The sequence below is a fragment of the Ranitomeya imitator genome, chromosome 4 (assembly GCF_032444005.1).
Source record: "Ranitomeya imitator isolate aRanImi1 chromosome 4, aRanImi1.pri, whole genome shotgun sequence".
NCBI classification, from domain to species: domain Eukaryota; kingdom Metazoa; phylum Chordata; class Amphibia; order Anura; family Dendrobatidae; genus Ranitomeya; species Ranitomeya imitator.
The window spans coordinates 274,960,878-274,979,927 of NC_091285.1; the positions used below are offsets into that span (position 1 = coordinate 274,960,878).

A 19,050-nucleotide genomic window follows, 5' to 3' on the forward strand; every position below is an offset into this window, starting at 1 on the left:
AAAAGAAATTCATGAATAGCTGGTTTTTGGTCATTCTGCCTCACAAAAATCGGAATAAAAAGCGATCAAAAAATGTCACGTGCCCGAAAATGTTACCAATAAAAACATCAACTCGTCCCGCAAAAACCAAGACCTCACATGACTCTGTGGACCAGAATATAGAAAAATTATAGCTCTCAAAATGTGGTAACGCAAAAAATATTTTTTGCAATAAAAAGCGTCTTTCAGTGTGTGACGGCTGCCAATCATAAAAATCCGCTAAAAAACCCGCTATAAAAGTAAATCAAACCCCCCTTCATCACCCCCTTAGTTAGGGAAAAATTAAAAAAATGTATTTATTTCCATTTTCCCATTAGGGCTAGGGTTAGAGTTAGGGCTAGGGTTAGGGCTAGGGTTAGGGCTAGGGTTAGGGCTAGGGTTAGGGCTAGGGCTAGGGTTAGGGCTAGGGTTAGGGCTAGGGCTAGGGTTAGGGTTAGGGCTAGGGTTAGGGCTAGGGTTAGGGCTAAGGTTAGGGCTAGGGTTAGGGTTAGGGCTAGGGTTAGGGCTAGGGTTAGGGTTAGGGCTAGGGTTAGGGCTAGGGCTAGGGCTAGGGTTAGGGTTAGGGCTAGGGTTAGGGTTAGGGTTGGGGCTACAGTTAGGGTTGGGGCTAAAGTTACAGTTAGGGTTTAGATTACATTTACGGTTGGGAATAGGGTTGGGATTAGGGTTAGGGGTGTGTCAGGGTTAGAGGTGTGGTTAGGGTTACTGTTGGGATTAGGGTTAGGGATGTGTTTGGATTAGGGTTTCAGTTATAATTGGGGGGTTTCCACTGTTTAGGCACATCAGGGGCTCTCCAAACGCGACATGGCGTCTGATCTCAATTCCAGCCAATTCTGCGTTGAAAAAGTAAAACAGTGCTTCTTCCCTTCCGAGCTCTCCCGTGTGCCCAAGCAGGGGTTTACCCCAACATATGGGGTATCAGCGTACTCAGGACAAATAGGACAACAACTTTTGGGGTCCAATTTCTCCTGCTACCCTTGGGAAAATACAAAACTCGGGGCTAAAACATATTTTTTGTGGGAAAAAAAAGATTTTTTATTTTCACGGCTCTGCGTTATAAACTGTAGTGAAACACTTGGGGGTTCAAAGCTATCACAACACATCTAGATGAGTTCCTTAGGGGGTCTAGTTTCCAATATGGGGTCACTTGTGGGGGGTTTCTACTGTTTAGGTACATTAGGGGTTCTGCAAATGCAATGTGACGTCTGCAGACCATTCCATCTAAGTCTGCATTCCAAATGGCGCTCCTTCCCTTCCGAGCTCTGCCATGCGCTCAAACGTTGGTTTCCCCCAACATACGGGGTATCAGCGTACTCAGGACAAATTGGACAACAACTTTTGGGGTCGAATTTCTCCTCTTACCCTCGGGAAAATACAAAACTGGGGGCTAAAAAATAATTTTGGGGGGAAAGATTTTTTTTTTTAATTTTCACGGCTCTGCGTTACAAACTGTAGTGAAACACTTGGGGGTTCAAAGCTATCACAACACATCTAGATGAGTTCCTTAGGGGGTCTAGTTTCCAAAATGGTGTCACTTGTGGGAGGTTTCTACTGTTTAGGTACATTAGGGGCTCTGCAAATGCAATGTGACACCTGCAGACCATTCCATCTAAGTCCTCATTCCAAATGGAGCTCCTTCCCTTCCGAGCCCTCCCATGCGCCCAAACAGTGGTTCCCCCCCACATATGGGGTATCAGCGCACTCAGGACAAATTGGACAACAAATTGTGGGGTCGAATTTCTCCTTTTACCCTCGGAAAAATACAAAACTGGGGGCTAAAAAATAATTTTTGTGGGAAAAAATTTTTGTTTTATTTTTACGGCTCTCCATTATAAACTTCTGTGAAGCCCTTGGTGGGTCAAAGCGCTCAGCACACATCTAGATAAGTTCCTAAGGGGGTCTACTTTCCAAAATGGTGTCACTTGTGGGGGGTTTCTACTGTTTAGGTACATTAGGGGCTCTGCAAACGCAATGTGACACCTGCAGACCATTCCATCTAAGTCTGCATTCAAATGGCACTCCTTCCCTTCTGAGCCCTCCCATGTGCCCAAACAGTGGTTCCCCCCACATATGGTGTATCATCGCACTCAGGACAAATTGGGCAACAAATTTTGGGGTCCAATTTCTCCTGTTACCCTCAGGAAAATACAAAACTGGGGGCTAAAAAAATAATTTTTGTGGGAAAAAAATTTTGTTTTATTTTTACGGCTCTGCATTATAAACTTCTGTGAAGCACTTGGTGGGTCAAAGTGCTCACCACACCTCTAGATAAGTTCCTTAGGGGGTCTACTTTCCAAAATGGTGTCATTTGTGGGGGGTTTCAATGTTTAGGCACATCAGTGGCTCTTCAAACGCAACATGGCGTCCCATCTCAATTCCTGTCAATTTTGCTTTGAAAAGTCAAACGGCGCTCCTTCCCTTCCGAGCTCTCCCATCCACCCAAACAGTGGTTTACCCCCACATATGGGGTATCCGCGTACTCAGGACAAATTGTACAACAACTTTTGGGGTCCAATTTCTTCTCTTACCCTTGGGAAAATAAAAAATTGGGGGCAAAAAGATAATTTTTGTGAAAAAATATGATTTTTTATTTTTACGGTTCTACATTATAAACTTCTGTGAAGCACTTGGTGGGTCAAAGTGCTCACCACACCTCTAGATAAGTTCCTTAGGGGGTCTACTTTCCAAAATGGTGTCACTTGTGGGGGGTTTCAATGTTTAGGCACATCAGTGGCTCTTCAAACGCAACATGATGTCCCATCTCAATTGCTGTCAATTTTGCATTGAAAAGTCAAACGGCGCTCCTTCCCTTCCGAGCTCTCCCATCCGCCCAAACAGTGGTTTACCCCCACATATGGGCTATCAGCGTACTCAGGACAAATTGTACAACAACTTTTGGGGTCCAATTTCTTCTCTTACCCTTGGGAAAATAAAAAATTGGGGGCGAAAAGATAATTTTTGTGAAAAAATATGATTTTTTATTTTTACGGTTCTACATTATAAACTTCTGTGAAGCACTTGTTGGGTCAAAGTGCTCACCACACCTCTAGATAAGTTCCTTAGGGGGTCTACTTTCCAAAATGGTGTCACTTGTGGGGGGTTTCAATGTTTAGCCACATCAGGGGCTCTCCAAACGAAACATGGCGTCCCATCTCAATTCCAGTCAATTTTGCATTGAAAAGTCAAATGGCACTCCTTCGCTTCCGAGCTCTGCCATGCGCCCAAACAGTGGTTTACCCCCACATGTGGGGTATTGGCATACTCAGGACAAATTGTACAACAATGTTTGGGGTCCATTTTCTCCTGTTACCCTTGGTAAAATAAAACAAATTGGAGCTGAATTACATTTTTTGTGAAAAAAAGTTAAATGTTCATTTTTATTTAAACATTCAAAAAATTCCTGTGAAGCACCAGAAGGGTTAATAAACTTCTTGAATATGGTTTTGAGCACCTTGAGGGGTGTAGTTTTTAGAATGGTGTCACACTTGGGTATTTTCTATCATATAGACCCCTCAAAATGACTTCAAATGAGATGTGGTCCCTAAAATAAAATGGTGTTGTAGATATGAGAAATTGCTGGTCAACTTTTAACCCTTATAACTCCCTAACAAAAAAAAATTTTGGTTCCAAAATTGTGCTGATGTAAAGTAGACATGTGGGAAATGTTACTTATTAAGTATTTTGTGTGACATATCTCTGTGATTTAATTGCATAAAAATTCAAAGTTGGAAAATTGCGAAATTTTCATAATTTTCGCCAAATTTCCGTTTTTTTCACAAATAAACGCAGGTACTATCAAATAATTTTTACCATTGTCATGAAGTACAATATGTCACGAGAAAACAATGTCAGAATCACCAGGATCCATTGAAGCGTTCCAGAGTTATAACCTCATAAAGGGACAGTGGTCAGAATTGTAAAAATTGGCCCGGTCATTAACGTGCAAACCACCCTTGGGGGTAAAGGGGTTAATAGCCTCCATGGGAGGCTAGAAGCAGGCACAACGCGATCGGCTCTGCTACATAGCAGCGATCTGCTGATCGCTGCTATGTAGCAGAAATGGAGGTGTGCTGTGAGCGCCGACCACAGGGTGGCGCTCACAGCCACCGGTGATCAGTAACCATAGAGGTCTCTAGGACCTCTATGGTTACCATCCAGACGCATCGCCGACCCCCGATCATGTGACGGGGGTCGGCGATGACGTCATTTCCGGCCGCCCGGCCGGAAGCGGTAGTTAAATGCCGCTGTCTGCGTTTGACAGCGGCATTTAACTAGTTAATAGGTGCGGGCAGATCGCGATTCTGCCCGCGCCTATTACGGGCACGTCAGCTGTTCAAAACAGCTGACATGTCCCGGCTTTGATGCGGGCTCACCGCGGAGCCCTGCATCAAAGCAGGGGATCTGACCTCGGACGTACTATCCCGTCCAAGGTCAGATAGGGGTTAAAATGCAATAAGAGGTGATCAAAAGAACGTATCTGCACCCAAATGGTATTATTAAAATGTCAGCTCGACACACAAAAAATAAGCCCTCACCCGACCCCACATCACGAAAAATGGAGACGCTATGGGTATCGGAAAATGGTGCAATTTTTTATTATTTTTTTTTTAAGCAAAGTTTGGAATTTTTTTTTCACCACTTAGATAAAAAATAACCTAGACATGTTTGGTGTCTAAGAACTCGTAATGACCTGGAGAATCATAATGGCAGATCAGTTTTAGTGTTTAGTGAACCTAGCAAAAAAGCCAATCAAAAAAACAAGTGTGGGATTGCACTTTTTTTTTGCAATTTCACCGCACTTGGAATTGTTTTCCCGTTTTCTAGTACAGGACATGCTAAATCCAATGATGTCATTCAAAAGTACAACTCGTCCCGCAAAAAATAAGCCCTCGCATGGCAATATTGATGAATAAATAAAGTTATGGCTCTGGGAAGGAAGGGAGCTAAAAACGAAAAAACGAAAATACCCAGGGTCAAGAAGGGGTTAAAGAGGTTGATTTTTTTTTAATTAACCCCTTCATGACCCAGCCTATTTTGACCTTAAAGACCTTGCCGTTTTTTGCAATTCTGACCAGTGTCCCTTTATGAAGTAATAACTCAGGAACGCTTCAACGGATCCTAGCGGTTCTGAGATTGTTTTTTCGTGACATATTGGGCTTCGTGTTAGTGGTAAATTTAGGTCAATAAATTCTGCGTTTATTTGTGATAAAAACGGAAATTTGGCGAAAATTTTGAAAATTTCGCAATTTTCACATTTTGAATTTTTATTCTCTTAAACCAGAGAGTTATGTGACACAAAAGAGTTAATAAATAACATTTCCCACATGTATACTTTACATCAGCACAATTTTGGAAACAAAATTTTTTTTTTGCTAGGAAGTTATAAGGGTTAAAATTTGACCAGCGATTTCTCATTTTTACAACGAAATTTACAAAACCATTTTTTAGGGACCACCTCACATTTGAAGTCAGTTTGAGGGGTCTATATGGCTGAAAATACCCAAAAGTGACACCATTCTAAAAACTGCACCCCTCAAGGTACTCAAAACCACATTCAAGAAGTTTATTAACCCTTCAGGTGCTTCACAGCAGCAGAAGCAATATGGAAGGAAAAAATGAACATTTAACTTTTTAGTCACAAAAATAATCTTTTAGCAACAATTTTTTTATTTTCCCAATGGTAAAAGGAGAAACTGAACCACGAAAGTTGTTGTCCAATTTGTCCTGAGTACGCTGATACCTCATATGTGGGGGTAAACCACTGTTTGGGCGCACGGCAGGGATTGGAAGGGAAGGAGCGCCATTTGACTTTTTGAATGAAAAATTGGCTCCACTCTTTAGCGGACACCATGTCACGTTTGGAGAGACCCTGTGTGCCTAAACATTGGAGATCCCCCAGAAATGACCCCATTTTGGAAACTAGACCCATAAAGGAACTAATCTAGATGTGTGGTGAGGACTTTGAACCCCCAAGTGCTTCACAGAAGTTTACAACGCAGAGCCATGAAAATAAAAAATAAAAATTATTTTCTCAAAAATGATCTTTTAGCCTGCAATTTTTTATTTTCCCAAGGGTAACAGGAGAAATTGGACCCCTAAAGTTGTTGACCAGTTTCTCCTGAGTACGGTGATACCCCATATGTGGGGGTAAACTACTGTTTGGGCACATGCCGGGGCTCGGAATTGAAGTAGTGACGTTTTGAAATGCAGACTTTGATGGAATGCTCTGCGGGCGTCACGTTGCGTTTGCAGAGCCCCTGATGTGGCTAAACAGTAGAAACCCCCCACAAGTGACCCCATTTTGGAAACTAGACCCCGAAAGGAACTTATCTAGATATGTGGTGAGCACTTTGAACCCCCAAGTGCTTCACAGACGTTTACAACGCAGAGCCGTGAAAATAAAAAATCATTTTTCTTTCCTCAAAAATGATGTTTTAGCAAGCATTTTTTTATTTTCACAAGGGTAACAGGATAAATTGGACCCCAGTAATTGTTGGGCAGTTTATCCTGAGTATGCTGGTACCCCATATGTGGGGGTAAACCACTGTTTGGGCACACGTTGGGGCTCGGAATTGAGGGAGCACCATTTGACTTTTTGAATACGAGATTGGCTGGAATCAATGGTGGCGCCATGTTGCGATTGGAGACCCCTGATGTGCCTAAACAGTGGAAACCCCTCAATTCTACCTCCAGCACTAACCCCCCCACACCCCTAACCCTAATCCCAACTGTAGCCATAACCTTAATCACACCCCTAACCACAACCCTAATTCCAACCCTAACCCTAAGGCTATGTGCCCATGTTGCGGATTCGTGTGAGATTTTTCAGCATCATTTTTGAAAAATCCGCGGGTAAAAGGCACTGCGTTTTACCTGCGGATTTTCCACGGATTTCCAGTGTTTTTTGTGCGGATTTCACCTGCGGATTCCTATTGAGGAAAAAGTGTAAAACGCTGCGGAATCCGCACAAAGAATTGACATGCTGCGGAAAATACAATGCAGCGTTTCCGCGCAGGTATTTTCCGCACCATGGGCACAGCGGATTTGGTTTTCCATAGGTTTACATGGTACTGTAAACCTGATGGAACACTGCTGCGAATCCGCAGCGGCCAATCCGCTGCGGATCCGCAGCCAAATCCGCACCGTGTGCACATGGCCTAATTCTAAAGGTATGTGCACACGCTGCGGATCCGCAGCAGTCTCCCATGAGTTTACAGTTCAATGCAAACCTATGGGAAACAAAAATCGCTGTACACATGCTGCGGAAAAACTGCACGGAAACGCAGCGGTTTACATTCCGCAGCATGTCACTTCTTTGTGCGGATTCCGCAGCGGTTTTACAACTGCTCAAATAGAAAATCGCAGTTGTAAAACCGCAGTGAAATGCGCAGAAAAAACGCGGTAAATCCGCCATAAATCCGCAGCGGTTTAGCACTGCGGATTTATCAAATCCGCAGCGGAAAAATCCGCAGAGGACCAGAATACGTGTGCACATACCGAAACCCTAACCCTAGCCCTAACCCTACCCCTATTCTAACATTAGTGGAAAAAAAAAAAATCTTTAATTTTTTATTGTCCCTACCTATGGGGGTGACAAAGGGGGGGTCATTTATTATTTTTTTATTTTGATCACTGAGATATAATGTATCTCAGTGATCAAAATGCACTTTGGAACGAATCTGCCGGCCGGCAGATTCGGCGGGCGCACTGCGCATGCGCCCGCCATTTTGGAAGATGGCGGCGCCCAGGGAGAAGACGGACGGACCCCGGCAGGATCGGTAAGTATGATGGGGTGGGGTGGGGGAGCACGGGTGGGGGATCGGAGCATGGGTGGGTGGAACGGAGCACGGGGGGGGGGGGGGTGGAACGGAGCACGGGGGGTGTGGAACGGAGCACGGGGGGTGGATCGGAGTGCAGGGGGGGGGGGGTGATTGGAGCACGGGGGGAGCGGAGCACAGGACGGAGGGGAGCCGGAGCAGTGTACCGGACAGGTCGGAGGGCTGGGGGGGCGATCGGTGGGGTGGGAGCACATTAGTGTTTCCAGCCATGGCCGATGATATTGCAGCATCGGCCATGGCTGGATTGTAATATTTCACCAGTTATAATAGGTGAAATATTACAAATCGCTCTGATTGGCTGTTGAAAGTGAAACTGCCAATCAGAGCGATCGTAGCCACGGGGGGGGGGGGGGGGGGGGGGGGGCGGGTGAAGCCACCCCCCCTGGGCTAAACTACCACTCCCCCTGTCCCTGCAGATCGGGTGAAATGGGAGTTAACCCTTTCACCCGATCTGCAGGGACGCGATCTTTCCATGACGCCACATAGGCGTCATGGGTCGGATTGGCACCGACTTTCATGACGCCTACGTGGCGTCAAAGGTCGGGAAGGAGTTAAAGGACCAGCAATTAGTAATGTGTGTGCAGTGTCTTGCAATACTGCCTGCTCGCCATAAAGTGCCATTTCCAGCAGCGCTCCAGCGTCACCTGACCGTATTTTCAACCAGTGCTTTCTGTGCGGAACGGCGGTTACTTTCTCAATGCAAGTCAATGAGACTCAGAACAAGGCTCTCATTCTCAGTCTCACAAACATACATTAATAAAATATGAAAACTGTTCTCTGCTGCACATAACGGACACTGTGTGGTTTGGCAGGTCACAAATGCAGTCATGTGAAACCGAAGCGGACCACCACTGGAAATAGCAGAATATGGGTACTGGTGCTTATTGAAAGACAATCTCGGCAGACAGATTACTATTAGTTAATAATTTGTAAGATAAAAAAAACAGAAATACATATGTTTGGATAAAATAATTTCTTCAATTAGCATCACTGCAGCCCTGACATAAAAAAAATAACACTGAAGTGATGCTAGTACACCAGCCGCTGTCTTGAGCTCTTCCCCACACCACTCTGGTCCTGTGCCGCCAGTTTGTGAAAGCAACTTTTGTCTGACCAGAAGGCACGGGAGAGAATCACAATAAGGCTATGTACACACGTCTGGAATTGGCGCAGAAATTTCGGTAACTGTGCTGCAGGTAAAACGCGGAATTAGCATGCGTTTTCCCGCTAAACACTGGCGTTTTGCAAGCGTAATTAGTATGCTAGCGTTTTCTAATAGATCTATAGCATCGCTTGGAAAACTGATTGACAGGTTGGTCACACTTGTCAAACATAGTGTTTGACAAGTGTGACCAACTTTTAACTATTGATGCTGCCTATGCAGCATCAATAGTAAAAAGATCTGTTAAAAATAATTAAAAATCATGATATTATCACCTTCCGGCATCCTCCGCAGCCTTCCCGCTCCTCGCGATGCTCCAGTTCCCAATAATGCCTAGCAGCAATGACTCCAGATGACGTAGCGGTCTCGCAAGACCCACGTCATTGCCGCAAAGCATCACTGGGAACGGAAGCATTGCGAGGAGCGGGAAGGCTGTGGGGGACGCCGGAAGGTGAGAATATCATGATTATTTTAATTCTTTTTTTTTTTTACATTGTATGGTTCCCAGGGCCTGGAGGAGAGTCTCCTCTCCTCCACCCTGGGTACCAATCGCACATGATCCGCTTCCCGTATTTTCTCGTGTATAAGTCGACTGGGCGTACAAGACGACCCCCAACTTTTCCATATAAAATATGGAGTTTGGGATATACCCGCCGTATAAGACGGGGGTCATCTTATACGCCCACTCATCTTATACGGCCTGTGCGGTGCGGATGGTTCCCAGGATCTGAGGAGAGGAGACTCTCCTTCAGGCCCTGGGATCCAAATTCATGTAAAAAGAATTAAAAAGAATATGGGATATACTTACCCTCCAATGGCCCACAGCTCTCAGCGGTGTAAGCGGCGGCCTCCGTTCCTAAGGATGCACGTCATCGAAGGTCCTTCGGTCAATGCATCCTTAGGAATGGAGGCCGTCGGAGGGTAAGTATATCCCATATTTTTTGTTTTTATTCTTTTTTTTTACATGAATATGGATCCCAGGGCCTGAAGGATTGTCTCCTCTCCTCCAGATCCTGGGAACCACACAGGACCGCTCCCTGCACACGCCGTACCCGGCGTATAAGACGACCCCCGACTATTGAGATTTTCAGGGGTTAAAAAGTTGTCTCATATGCCGGAAAATACGCTACTTCCCGCATGGTGGGCATAGCCACATGCGGAAAGTAAGCAGATCAACGCATTCCTATGTGTGAGGAATCCACGCGATTCCGCACAAGGAATGAACATGCTGCGTTTTTTTCCGGAATGCGATTCCGCTGTGGAAAAAAATGCACCATGTGCACAAAAAAAAAAAAAAAGGCAGAATGCATTCTAATAATAGGATGCTTAATGTATGCGTTTTTCACGGTTTTATCGCGAAAAATCCTGAACGTGTGCAAATAGCCTAAAAGTCTACGAAAGAAGAGTTCTGGGTGTCAGACTTAAGGTACCGTCACACATAGCGACGCTGCAGCGATACCGACAACGATCCGGATCGCTGCAGCGTCGCTGTTTGGTCGCTGGAGAGCTGTCACACAGACAACTCTCCAGCGACCAACGTTCCCGAGGTCCCCGGTAACCAGGGTAAACATCGGGTAACTAAGCGCAGGGCCGCGCTTAGTAACCCGATGTTTACCCTGGTTACCATCCTAAAAAGTAAAAAAACAAACGCTACATACTTACCTTCCGCTGTCTGTCCTCGGCGCTCTGCTTCTCTGGTCTGGCTGTGAGCGCCGGGCAGCCAGAAAGCAGAGCGGTGACGTCACCGCTCTGCTTTCCGGCTGACCGACGCTCACAGCCAGTGCAGGAGGAGAGCAGAGCACAGCGCTGGAGGACAGACAGCGGTAGGTAAGTATGTAGTGTTTGTTTTTTTACTTTTAGGATGGTAACCAGGGTAAACATCGGGTTACTAAGCGCGGCCCTGCGCTTAGTTACCCGATGTTTACCCTGGTTACCAGCAAAGACATTGCTGAATCGGTGTCACACACGCCGATTCAGCGATGTCTGCGGGGAGTCCAGCGACGAAATAAAGTTCTGGACTTTCTTCCCCGACCAGCGATCTCCCAGCAGGGGCCTGATCGCTGCTGCCTGTCACACTGGACGATATCGCTAGCGAGGACGCTGCAACGTCACGGATCGCTAGCGATATCGTCTAGTGTGACAGTACCTTTACACTGAGTAGTGACTTCCAGCTCCCTTATCTAACACCGGAGTGATCCCGCCGGTCACAGACAGAAGACTGGAGCGGCATCAATAACATGAATATGGCAGCTGGCGAGTATATTACTAGGGACAGTGAACTTACATTTGTGACAACACTTAAGATAAAAGAACAATAATGCTGGTGTTGTGCTTTAAAAGACTTGCTCCCATTGCCTCCTATACCCAGTGTTATCTTTTTCCTGAGATCCTATCGGCAGTTAAATGTGCAGGGTAAGGCTACTTTCACACTAGCGTCGGATTCGGCCCGTCGCATTGCGTCGGGCAGAGATTCCGACGCTAGCGTTTGTTGTGCCGCACAACGGGGTGCAGTGGATGCATTTTTCCAGCGCATCCGCTGCCCCATTGTAAGGTGCGGGGAGGTGGGGGCGGAGTTCCGGCCGCGCATGCGCGGTCGGAAAAAGCGGTCCGTCGGCAGCAAAAAAACGTTACATTTAACGTTTTTTGCTCCCGGCGGTCCGCCACAACCGTCGCAAGACGGTTGCAACGTGTGTCAATACGTCGGTAATGTAACTCTATGGGGCAAAAACGCATCCTGCAAACAACTTTGCAGGATGCGTTTTTCCGCCTAAACGACGCATTGCGACGTATTAAAAAAAACGACAAAAAGTGCAACAAAAAACGTAATGAAACCCAACTTCGAAAACTATTTTTAAACCTAAATACATCTATTTACCAAAAAAAAAAAAAAAGTAATTGAGAGATGAACAACCACTTTAATTAAAATCATTAGGGCCCTAGACACGTACACTCCATGGCCCTCTGACATGGAATTTCCAGCAATGTGATAGTAAGCAGACATACATTTCCCGGGAGCAGCCCCGCATTGTTACTCCTGAGCCCGGCGGAGGGGCGGGGCTGAGCGCAGGACGCGCGGCCTGCTCACACACGCGGCCTGCACAAAGGGCAGCAGCCACCGTCTGCACACGGCGCTCTACACTGCCGCCAGCGAGCGCTCAGCCACAGACCGAAGCACGAGCACCGTACACAAAACAGCCGCCCCGCACGCAGTTATCACCCTGGCACACACAATAGACGCGGGCGGAACGTCGTAAAAAGAGCTCGCACCTGGTTAAACTCCTCTCCTACGTCCGCATAAATATCTATGTGATCCACTCCGTCCGCCATCTTCCTCCGCAGCTCGCCCTGCAAGCCAGTCACGGAGCACCGCGAGCTGGGCGACTGTAGGGACTGAGGAGAGCCAAGCGGGAAAGCGTGCGTCACTTCCGGCTCGGGGACAGGACGTGCGTAGTTCGAAAGAAAGGAGGGGAGTAGTTTGAATTCAGAAATCTTTATTGAAAAGTCTCTAACCACCAAAGCATAGTTGTAAGGATGCATAAGGTGCCATTTGTAAGAACTAGGCTGAGTTCACACACACTATATGTTACAGAGTTCAGTAGCAGAATCCCCACCAAAGATGGAAGGACTTAAATGAGTATTCCAGGTTTTTCACCAATGTCCGCAGTCGCTCCGTGTAACTGCAGACTTGTGAATCCTCACCTCGCGCTCCCCATGGCTGGGAGGATTTGCCAGTGGCGAGACCGAGGTCGTGTGACCACAAGTACGTGATATGCATAGTCCGCCACCTTCCGACTAGACTGCCGCTTCCTAGGTCAATGCTGCTAGTGTATATGCATATTCCGCCACCTTCCGACTAGACTGCTGCTTCCTAGGTCAATGCTAGTGTATATGCATATTCCGCCACCTTCCGACTAGACTGCCGCTTCCTAGGTCAATGCTGCTAGTGTATATGCATATTCCGCCACCTTCCGACTAGACTGCCGCTTCCTAGGTCAATGCTAGTGTATATGCATATTCCGCCACCTTCCGACTAGACTGCTGCTTCCTAGGTCAATGCTAGTGTATATGCATATTCCGCCACCTTCCGACTAGACTGCTGCTTCCTAGGTCAATGCTAGTGTATATGCATATTCCGCCACCTTCCGACTAGACTGCCGCTTCCTAGGTCAATGCTAGTGTATATGCATATTCCGCCACCTTCCGACTAGACTGCCGCTTCCTAGGTCAATGCTAGTGTATATGCATATTCCGCCACCTTCCGACTAGACTGCCGCTTCCTAGGTCAATGCTAGTGTATATGCATATTCCGCCACCTTCCGACTAGACTGCTGCTTCCTAGGTCAATGCTAGTGTATATGCATATTCCGCCACCTTCCGACTAGACTGCTGCTTCCTAGGTCAATGCTAGTGTATATGCATATTCCGCCACCTTCCGACTAGACTGCCGCTTCCTCGGTCAGTGCTAATGTATATGCATATTCCGCCACCTTCCGACTAGACTGCTGCTTCCTAGGTCAATGCTAGTGTATATGCATATTCCGCCACCTTCCGACTAGACTGCCGCTTCCTAGGTCAATGCTAGTGTATATGCATATTCCGCCACCTTCCGACTAGACTGCTGCTTCCTAGGTCAATGCTAGTGTATATGCATATTCCGCCACCTTCCGACTAGACTGCTGCTTCCTAGGTCAATGCTAGTGTATATGCATATTCCGCCAACTTCCGACTAGACTGCCGCTTCCTAGGTCAATGCTAGTGTATATGCATATTCCGCCACCTTCCGACTAGACTGCTGCTTCCTAGGTCAATGCTAGTGTATATGCATATTCCGCCACCTTCCGACTAGACTGCTGCTTCCTAGGTCAATGCTAGTGTATATGCATATTCCGCCACCTTCCGACTAGACTGCCGCTTCCTAGGTCAATGCTAGTGTATATGCATATTCCGCCACCTTCCGACTAGACTGCTGCTTCCTAGGTCAATGCTAGTGTATATGCATATTCCGCCACCTTCCGACTAGACTGCTGCTTCCTCGGTCAATGCTAGTGTATATGCATATTCCGCCACCTTCCAACTAGATTGCCGCTTCCTCGGTCAATACTAGTGTATATGCATATTCCGCCACCTTCCGACTAGATTGCCGCTTCCTCGGTCAATGCTAGTGTATATGCATATTCCGCCACCTTCCGACTAGACTGCCGCTTCCTAGGTCAATGCTAGTGTATACACCGAGGCCACACGTCTAGTCGGAATGTAGCCGGGAGTATGCATATCACATACTAGTGGAGACTCCTCTGCAGTATCAATGACCAAAGAACATGATTCTCCGGCTCCATACAATTACGGTGATTTATTTATGTACGTACAGTTTTTTAAATTATTTTAGTGGTGAAAAAAATTCAGAACTTTGCGGAAAAAAATGAGTTTGTGCCGCTATTATACAAGACCCATAACTTTTTTCCCCTGACAATGTGCGGTGTGAGGGCTTTTTGCTCTCTGAGATAATGTTTCCATTTATATCATTTTGGAGTACGCACTATGTGTCGATTGATTGTTACTAGGAGCTTTAGCGACAAAAAAAAACCCCAACGCTCCTTTTGGCATTTCAATTTTTTGTTTTTTTCTGACATTTACCATACAGATTAAACAATGTTATGCTTTTATAGATCACACTTTTATGGATGCTATGATAGCGAATATGTTTTTTGCTTGTTTTTTTAAGGTAAAACGCTGGAATAACAATCAGCACAATTTGGTCTTATCTGTGTGAAAATGGGTAGACAGAAGGCAATGGTACTCACCTGATGTGGTTGTGTGACCATAACCACTGTAAAATATTTAGAATTGAGAGTCCTCAGTGGTTGATACCTTTTAATGGCTAACTGAAAAGATGGTAACAAATTGCAAGCTTTCGAGACTACACAGGTCTCTTCATCAGGCCCCAGCTGAATGATTTACAGCTACTAGACAGCTTGATTACATGTGGGGATTCCCTAGCAACCAGGCAACCCCCACATGTACTTATGCTGGGTAGTAGCTGTAAATCATTCAGCTGCCGCGATGAAAACTAAATCTCCGAACACTAACAAATACTCAGAGACCACCCGAGCGTGATTGGGAAAACCCAAGCAACAAGTATACTCGCTCATGACTACTAAGGTACCATCAGAACTGGAATGACTGGGTTACTTCTGCGTTGCCAGTATTGATGAAAGGAGGGGACGGTATCTAGGAATGCGGTTCATTAGTAAACGTGTTTCCAAGTTACACACTTCTTCATCAGGACAAACCACTGTGGCAGTGCAGAGTTAACCCATTAATATCAATTCTAAATTAATTTTTTTTGTATTTGGTTAAAAAGGGTTGAATTTTTTCTATTTTTTTATTTTTAAAAACTTCGTTTACTTTTCATTTTATTTTATAGTCCCATTAGGGGACTTGAACCTGCTATGGTTTGAGCGCTTCAATTAGATACCGCAATACTACAGTATTGCTATATATATATAGTGAAAACAGTGTCTCCTATAACGCCTTGCTTCTTGATGGACATCACAGGAGTAATAACATGATAGGCGTGGGATCCATCAGCTGCCACCTAACTGTCATAGCAACTCATCGGCTCCATGACGTCATGTGCTGGAAAAGAGGACGGAGATTGGTGACGGGGCTGGATCACGGCACCTAAATGCTGTTATGAGTGATTGAGGGTGCCTGTCACAACTCAGCTGTGGGATCAGGGGCTCCTTCCCTGTCACTAACACTAGGGGGCGCCCTAGCTTGCCCTATTATTATTATTATTATTTATTTATATAGCACCATTGATTCCATGGTGCTGTACATGAGAAGGGGTTACATACAAGTTACAAATATCACATACAGTAAACAAACTAACAATGATGGACTGATACAGAGGGGCGAGGACCCTGCCCTTGCGGGCTTACATTCTACAGGATTATGGGGAAGGAGACAGTAGGTTGAGGGTTGCAGGAGCTCCGGTGTTGGTGAGGCGGTAGCTCCGGTGTTGGTGAGGCGGTAGCTTCGATAGTGATGAGGCAGCAGCGGTGTCAGTACAGGCTGTAGGCTTTCCTGAAGAGATGAGTTTTCAGGTTCCGTCTGAAGGATCCGACTGTGGTTGATAGTCGGACGTGTTGGGGCAGAGAATTCCAGAGGATAGGGGATATTTGGGAGAAGTCTTGGAGGCGATTGGATGAGGAGCGAATAAGTGTGGAGGAGAGAAGGAGGTCTTGGGAGGACCGGAGGTCACGTGAGGGAAGATATCGAGAGATTAGTTCAGAGATATATGGAGGAGACAGGTTGTGGATGGCTTTGTAGGTCAGTATTAGCAATTTGAACTGGATACGTTGAGGGAATGGGAGCCAGTGAAGAGATTTGCAGAGGGGGGAAGCGGAGGAGTAGCGAGGAGAGAGATGGATTGGTCGGGCAGCAGAGTTAAGGATGGACTGGAGAGGTGCAAGGGTGTTAGCAGGGAGGCCACAGAAAAGGATGTTGCAGTAGTCAAGGCGGGAAATGATGAGGGCGTGCACAAGCATTTTAGTAGATTGGGGTTTGAGGAAAGGACGGATCCTGGAGATATTTTTGAGCTGGAAGCGACAGGAGGTGGAAAGAGCTTGGATGTGTGGTTTGAAGGACAGGGCAGAGTCGAAGGTTACTCCGATGCAGCGGACTTCGGGTAGAGGGGAAAGCATGATGTCATTGACTGCGATAGATAGGTCAAGTAAGGAAGATTTGTGGGATGGAGGAAAGATGATGAGTTCAGATTTGTCCACATTGAGTTTGAGGAAGCGAGAGGAGAAGAAGGAGGATATGGCTGATAGGCACTCTGGGATTCTGGACAGCAGAGCGGTGACGTCTGGGCCAGAGAGGTAGATCTGAGTGTCGTCAGCATAGAGGTGGTACTGGAATCCATGGGACTTTATGAGTTGTCCCAAGCCAAGTGTATAGATTGAGAAGAGTAGGGGTCCTAGAACAGAGCCTTGGGGGACTCCAACAGAGAGAGGGTGGGATGAGGAGGTAGTATGGGAGTGGGAGACGCTGAATGTGCGGTTGGAAAGGTATGAGGCGATCCAGGATAGGGCGAGGTCTTTGATGCCAAAGGAGGAGAGCATCTGCAGTAGGAGGCAGTGGTCAACTGTGTCGAAAGCAGAGGACAGGTCTAGAAGGAGGAGTACAGAGTATTGTCCAGTAGCTTTGGCGGTAAGTAGGTCGTTAGTGATTTTGGTCAGGGCAGTCTCAGTTGAGTGATGGGGGCGGAAACCAGATTGTAGATTGTCGTACAACAAGTTAGATGAGAGGTGGGAGCAGAGTTCAGCATGGACGTGCTGCTCCAGGAGTTTGGAAGCAAATGGGAGCAGCGATATTGGGCGATAGCTGGACATAGCAGTTGGATCGAGGGTTGGCTTTTTAAGGATAGGCGTGATTGTGGCATGTTTGAACGCAGAGGGGAAGGTGCCAGAAGTTAGTGATAGGTTGAAGAGGTGGGTTAGGGATGGGATAAGTGTGGTGGTGAGGTTGGGGAGGAGGTGGGATGGGATGGGGTCGAGCGCACAGGTGGTGAGGTGGGATTTGGAGAGGAGACAATTAAGTCCCCCTTCAGTGATGTTGGATAGGGAGGTTATGGGGTTTGGGCATTGGTCTGGTATACAAAGGGGTTGTGGTGGTTGAACAATAAAGTCTTGCCTTGTCTGGTCGATCTTATTTTTAAAGTGTGTGGCAAAGTCCTCAGCAGAGATGAGGGAGGTTGGAGGGGGCAGTGGGGGGCGGAGGAGGGAGTTAAATGTTTTAAATAACTGTTTGGGGTTGTGAGATAGGGAAGATACGAGGGTTGTGAAGTAGGCCTGTTTAGCAGAGGTGAGTGCAGATTTAAAAGCGAGTGTTGCTTGTTTGAATACAGTGAAGTCGTCTTGCGAGTGTGTTCTCTTCCAACGCCGCTCCGCAACCCTGGACACTTGCCTTAGCTTTTTGGTGGTGTTATTATGCCAAGGTTGTCTATTGATACTTCGCGCTCTGCCATGGACGAGAGGGGCAACCGTGTCAATAGCTGCTGCGAGAGTGGCATTGTAGAAAGCAGCAGCACTGTCTGTGTCGTGGAGTGAGGATATGGATGCCAGTGGTAGGATGGAGTCAGAGAGTGTGTGGGTGTCTAGGTGTGCAAGGTTTCTGCGTGGGTGCGCATGTTGCTGGATATGGATGATTGGTGAGGAGGACAGGGATGAGAAGGTGAGCAGATGGTGGTCGGATAGAGGGAGAGTGGAGGTGGTGAAGTTAGATAGAGAGCAGAGACGGGTGAATACCAGGTCTAGTGTATGCCCATCCGTGTGGGTGGCTGCGGAGGACCACTGAGTAAGTCCAAAGGATGAGGTAAGGGACAGAAGTTTGGAGGCTGTTGACTGAAGGGTATCAATGGGGATGTTGAAGTCACCCATGATGATGGTGGGAGTGTCAGCAGAGAGAAAGTGAAGAAGCCAGGTGGAGAATTGGTCAATAAAGGCAGTGGCCGGGCCCGGAGGTCGGTATATGACGGCCACTTGGAGGTTGGAGGGAGAGTAGATGCGGACAGATTGGACTTCAAAAGAGGGGAGGATAAGGGAGGGAAGAGGTGGGATTGGGTTAAAGGTGCAGTTTGAAGAAAGGAGAAGACCCACTCCTCCACCATGTTTGTTGCCGGGTCGAGGGGTGTGGGTGAAGTGGAGGCCTCCGTAACACAGCGCAGCAGGGGAGGCGGTGTCAGAGGGTGTTAGCCATGTTTCTGTGAGGCCAAGGAAGGCAAGATTGCGGGAGAGAAATAGGTCGTGAATCACATGAAGCTTATTGCAGATTGAGCGGGCATTTCAGAGTGCTCCAGAGAGAGGGAGCAGGGGGGTGGGCGTCAGGGGCACGGGTTTTATGTTTGAAAGATAGCAGAAGTTCATGTTGGATAGGGAGTGATAGGAGGGAGTAGTAATGGGAGGTATGAGATGTGGGGGTCCAGGGATGGGAGATATGTCTCCAGCA

General features: G+C 46.8%; 1 protein-coding gene across 4 annotated transcripts in view; it reads right to left on the minus strand.

The window, feature by feature from the left end:
* The window catches only part of CPSF6 (cleavage and polyadenylation specific factor 6), a 67,889-nt gene extending 55,429 nt beyond the window's left edge, over positions 1–12,460 (minus strand). For all 4 annotated transcript variants that reach the window (XM_069764638.1, XM_069764637.1, XM_069764636.1 and 1 more), the window contains exon 1: positions 12,307–12,460. In XM_069764638.1, the coding sequence (XP_069620739.1) occupies positions 12,307–12,366 (60 nt within the window). In that variant the 5' untranslated portion in view covers positions 12,367–12,460. The remainder of the gene's footprint in view (positions 1–12,306) is intronic.
* Positions 12,461–19,050: the final 6,590 nt, after the last annotated feature.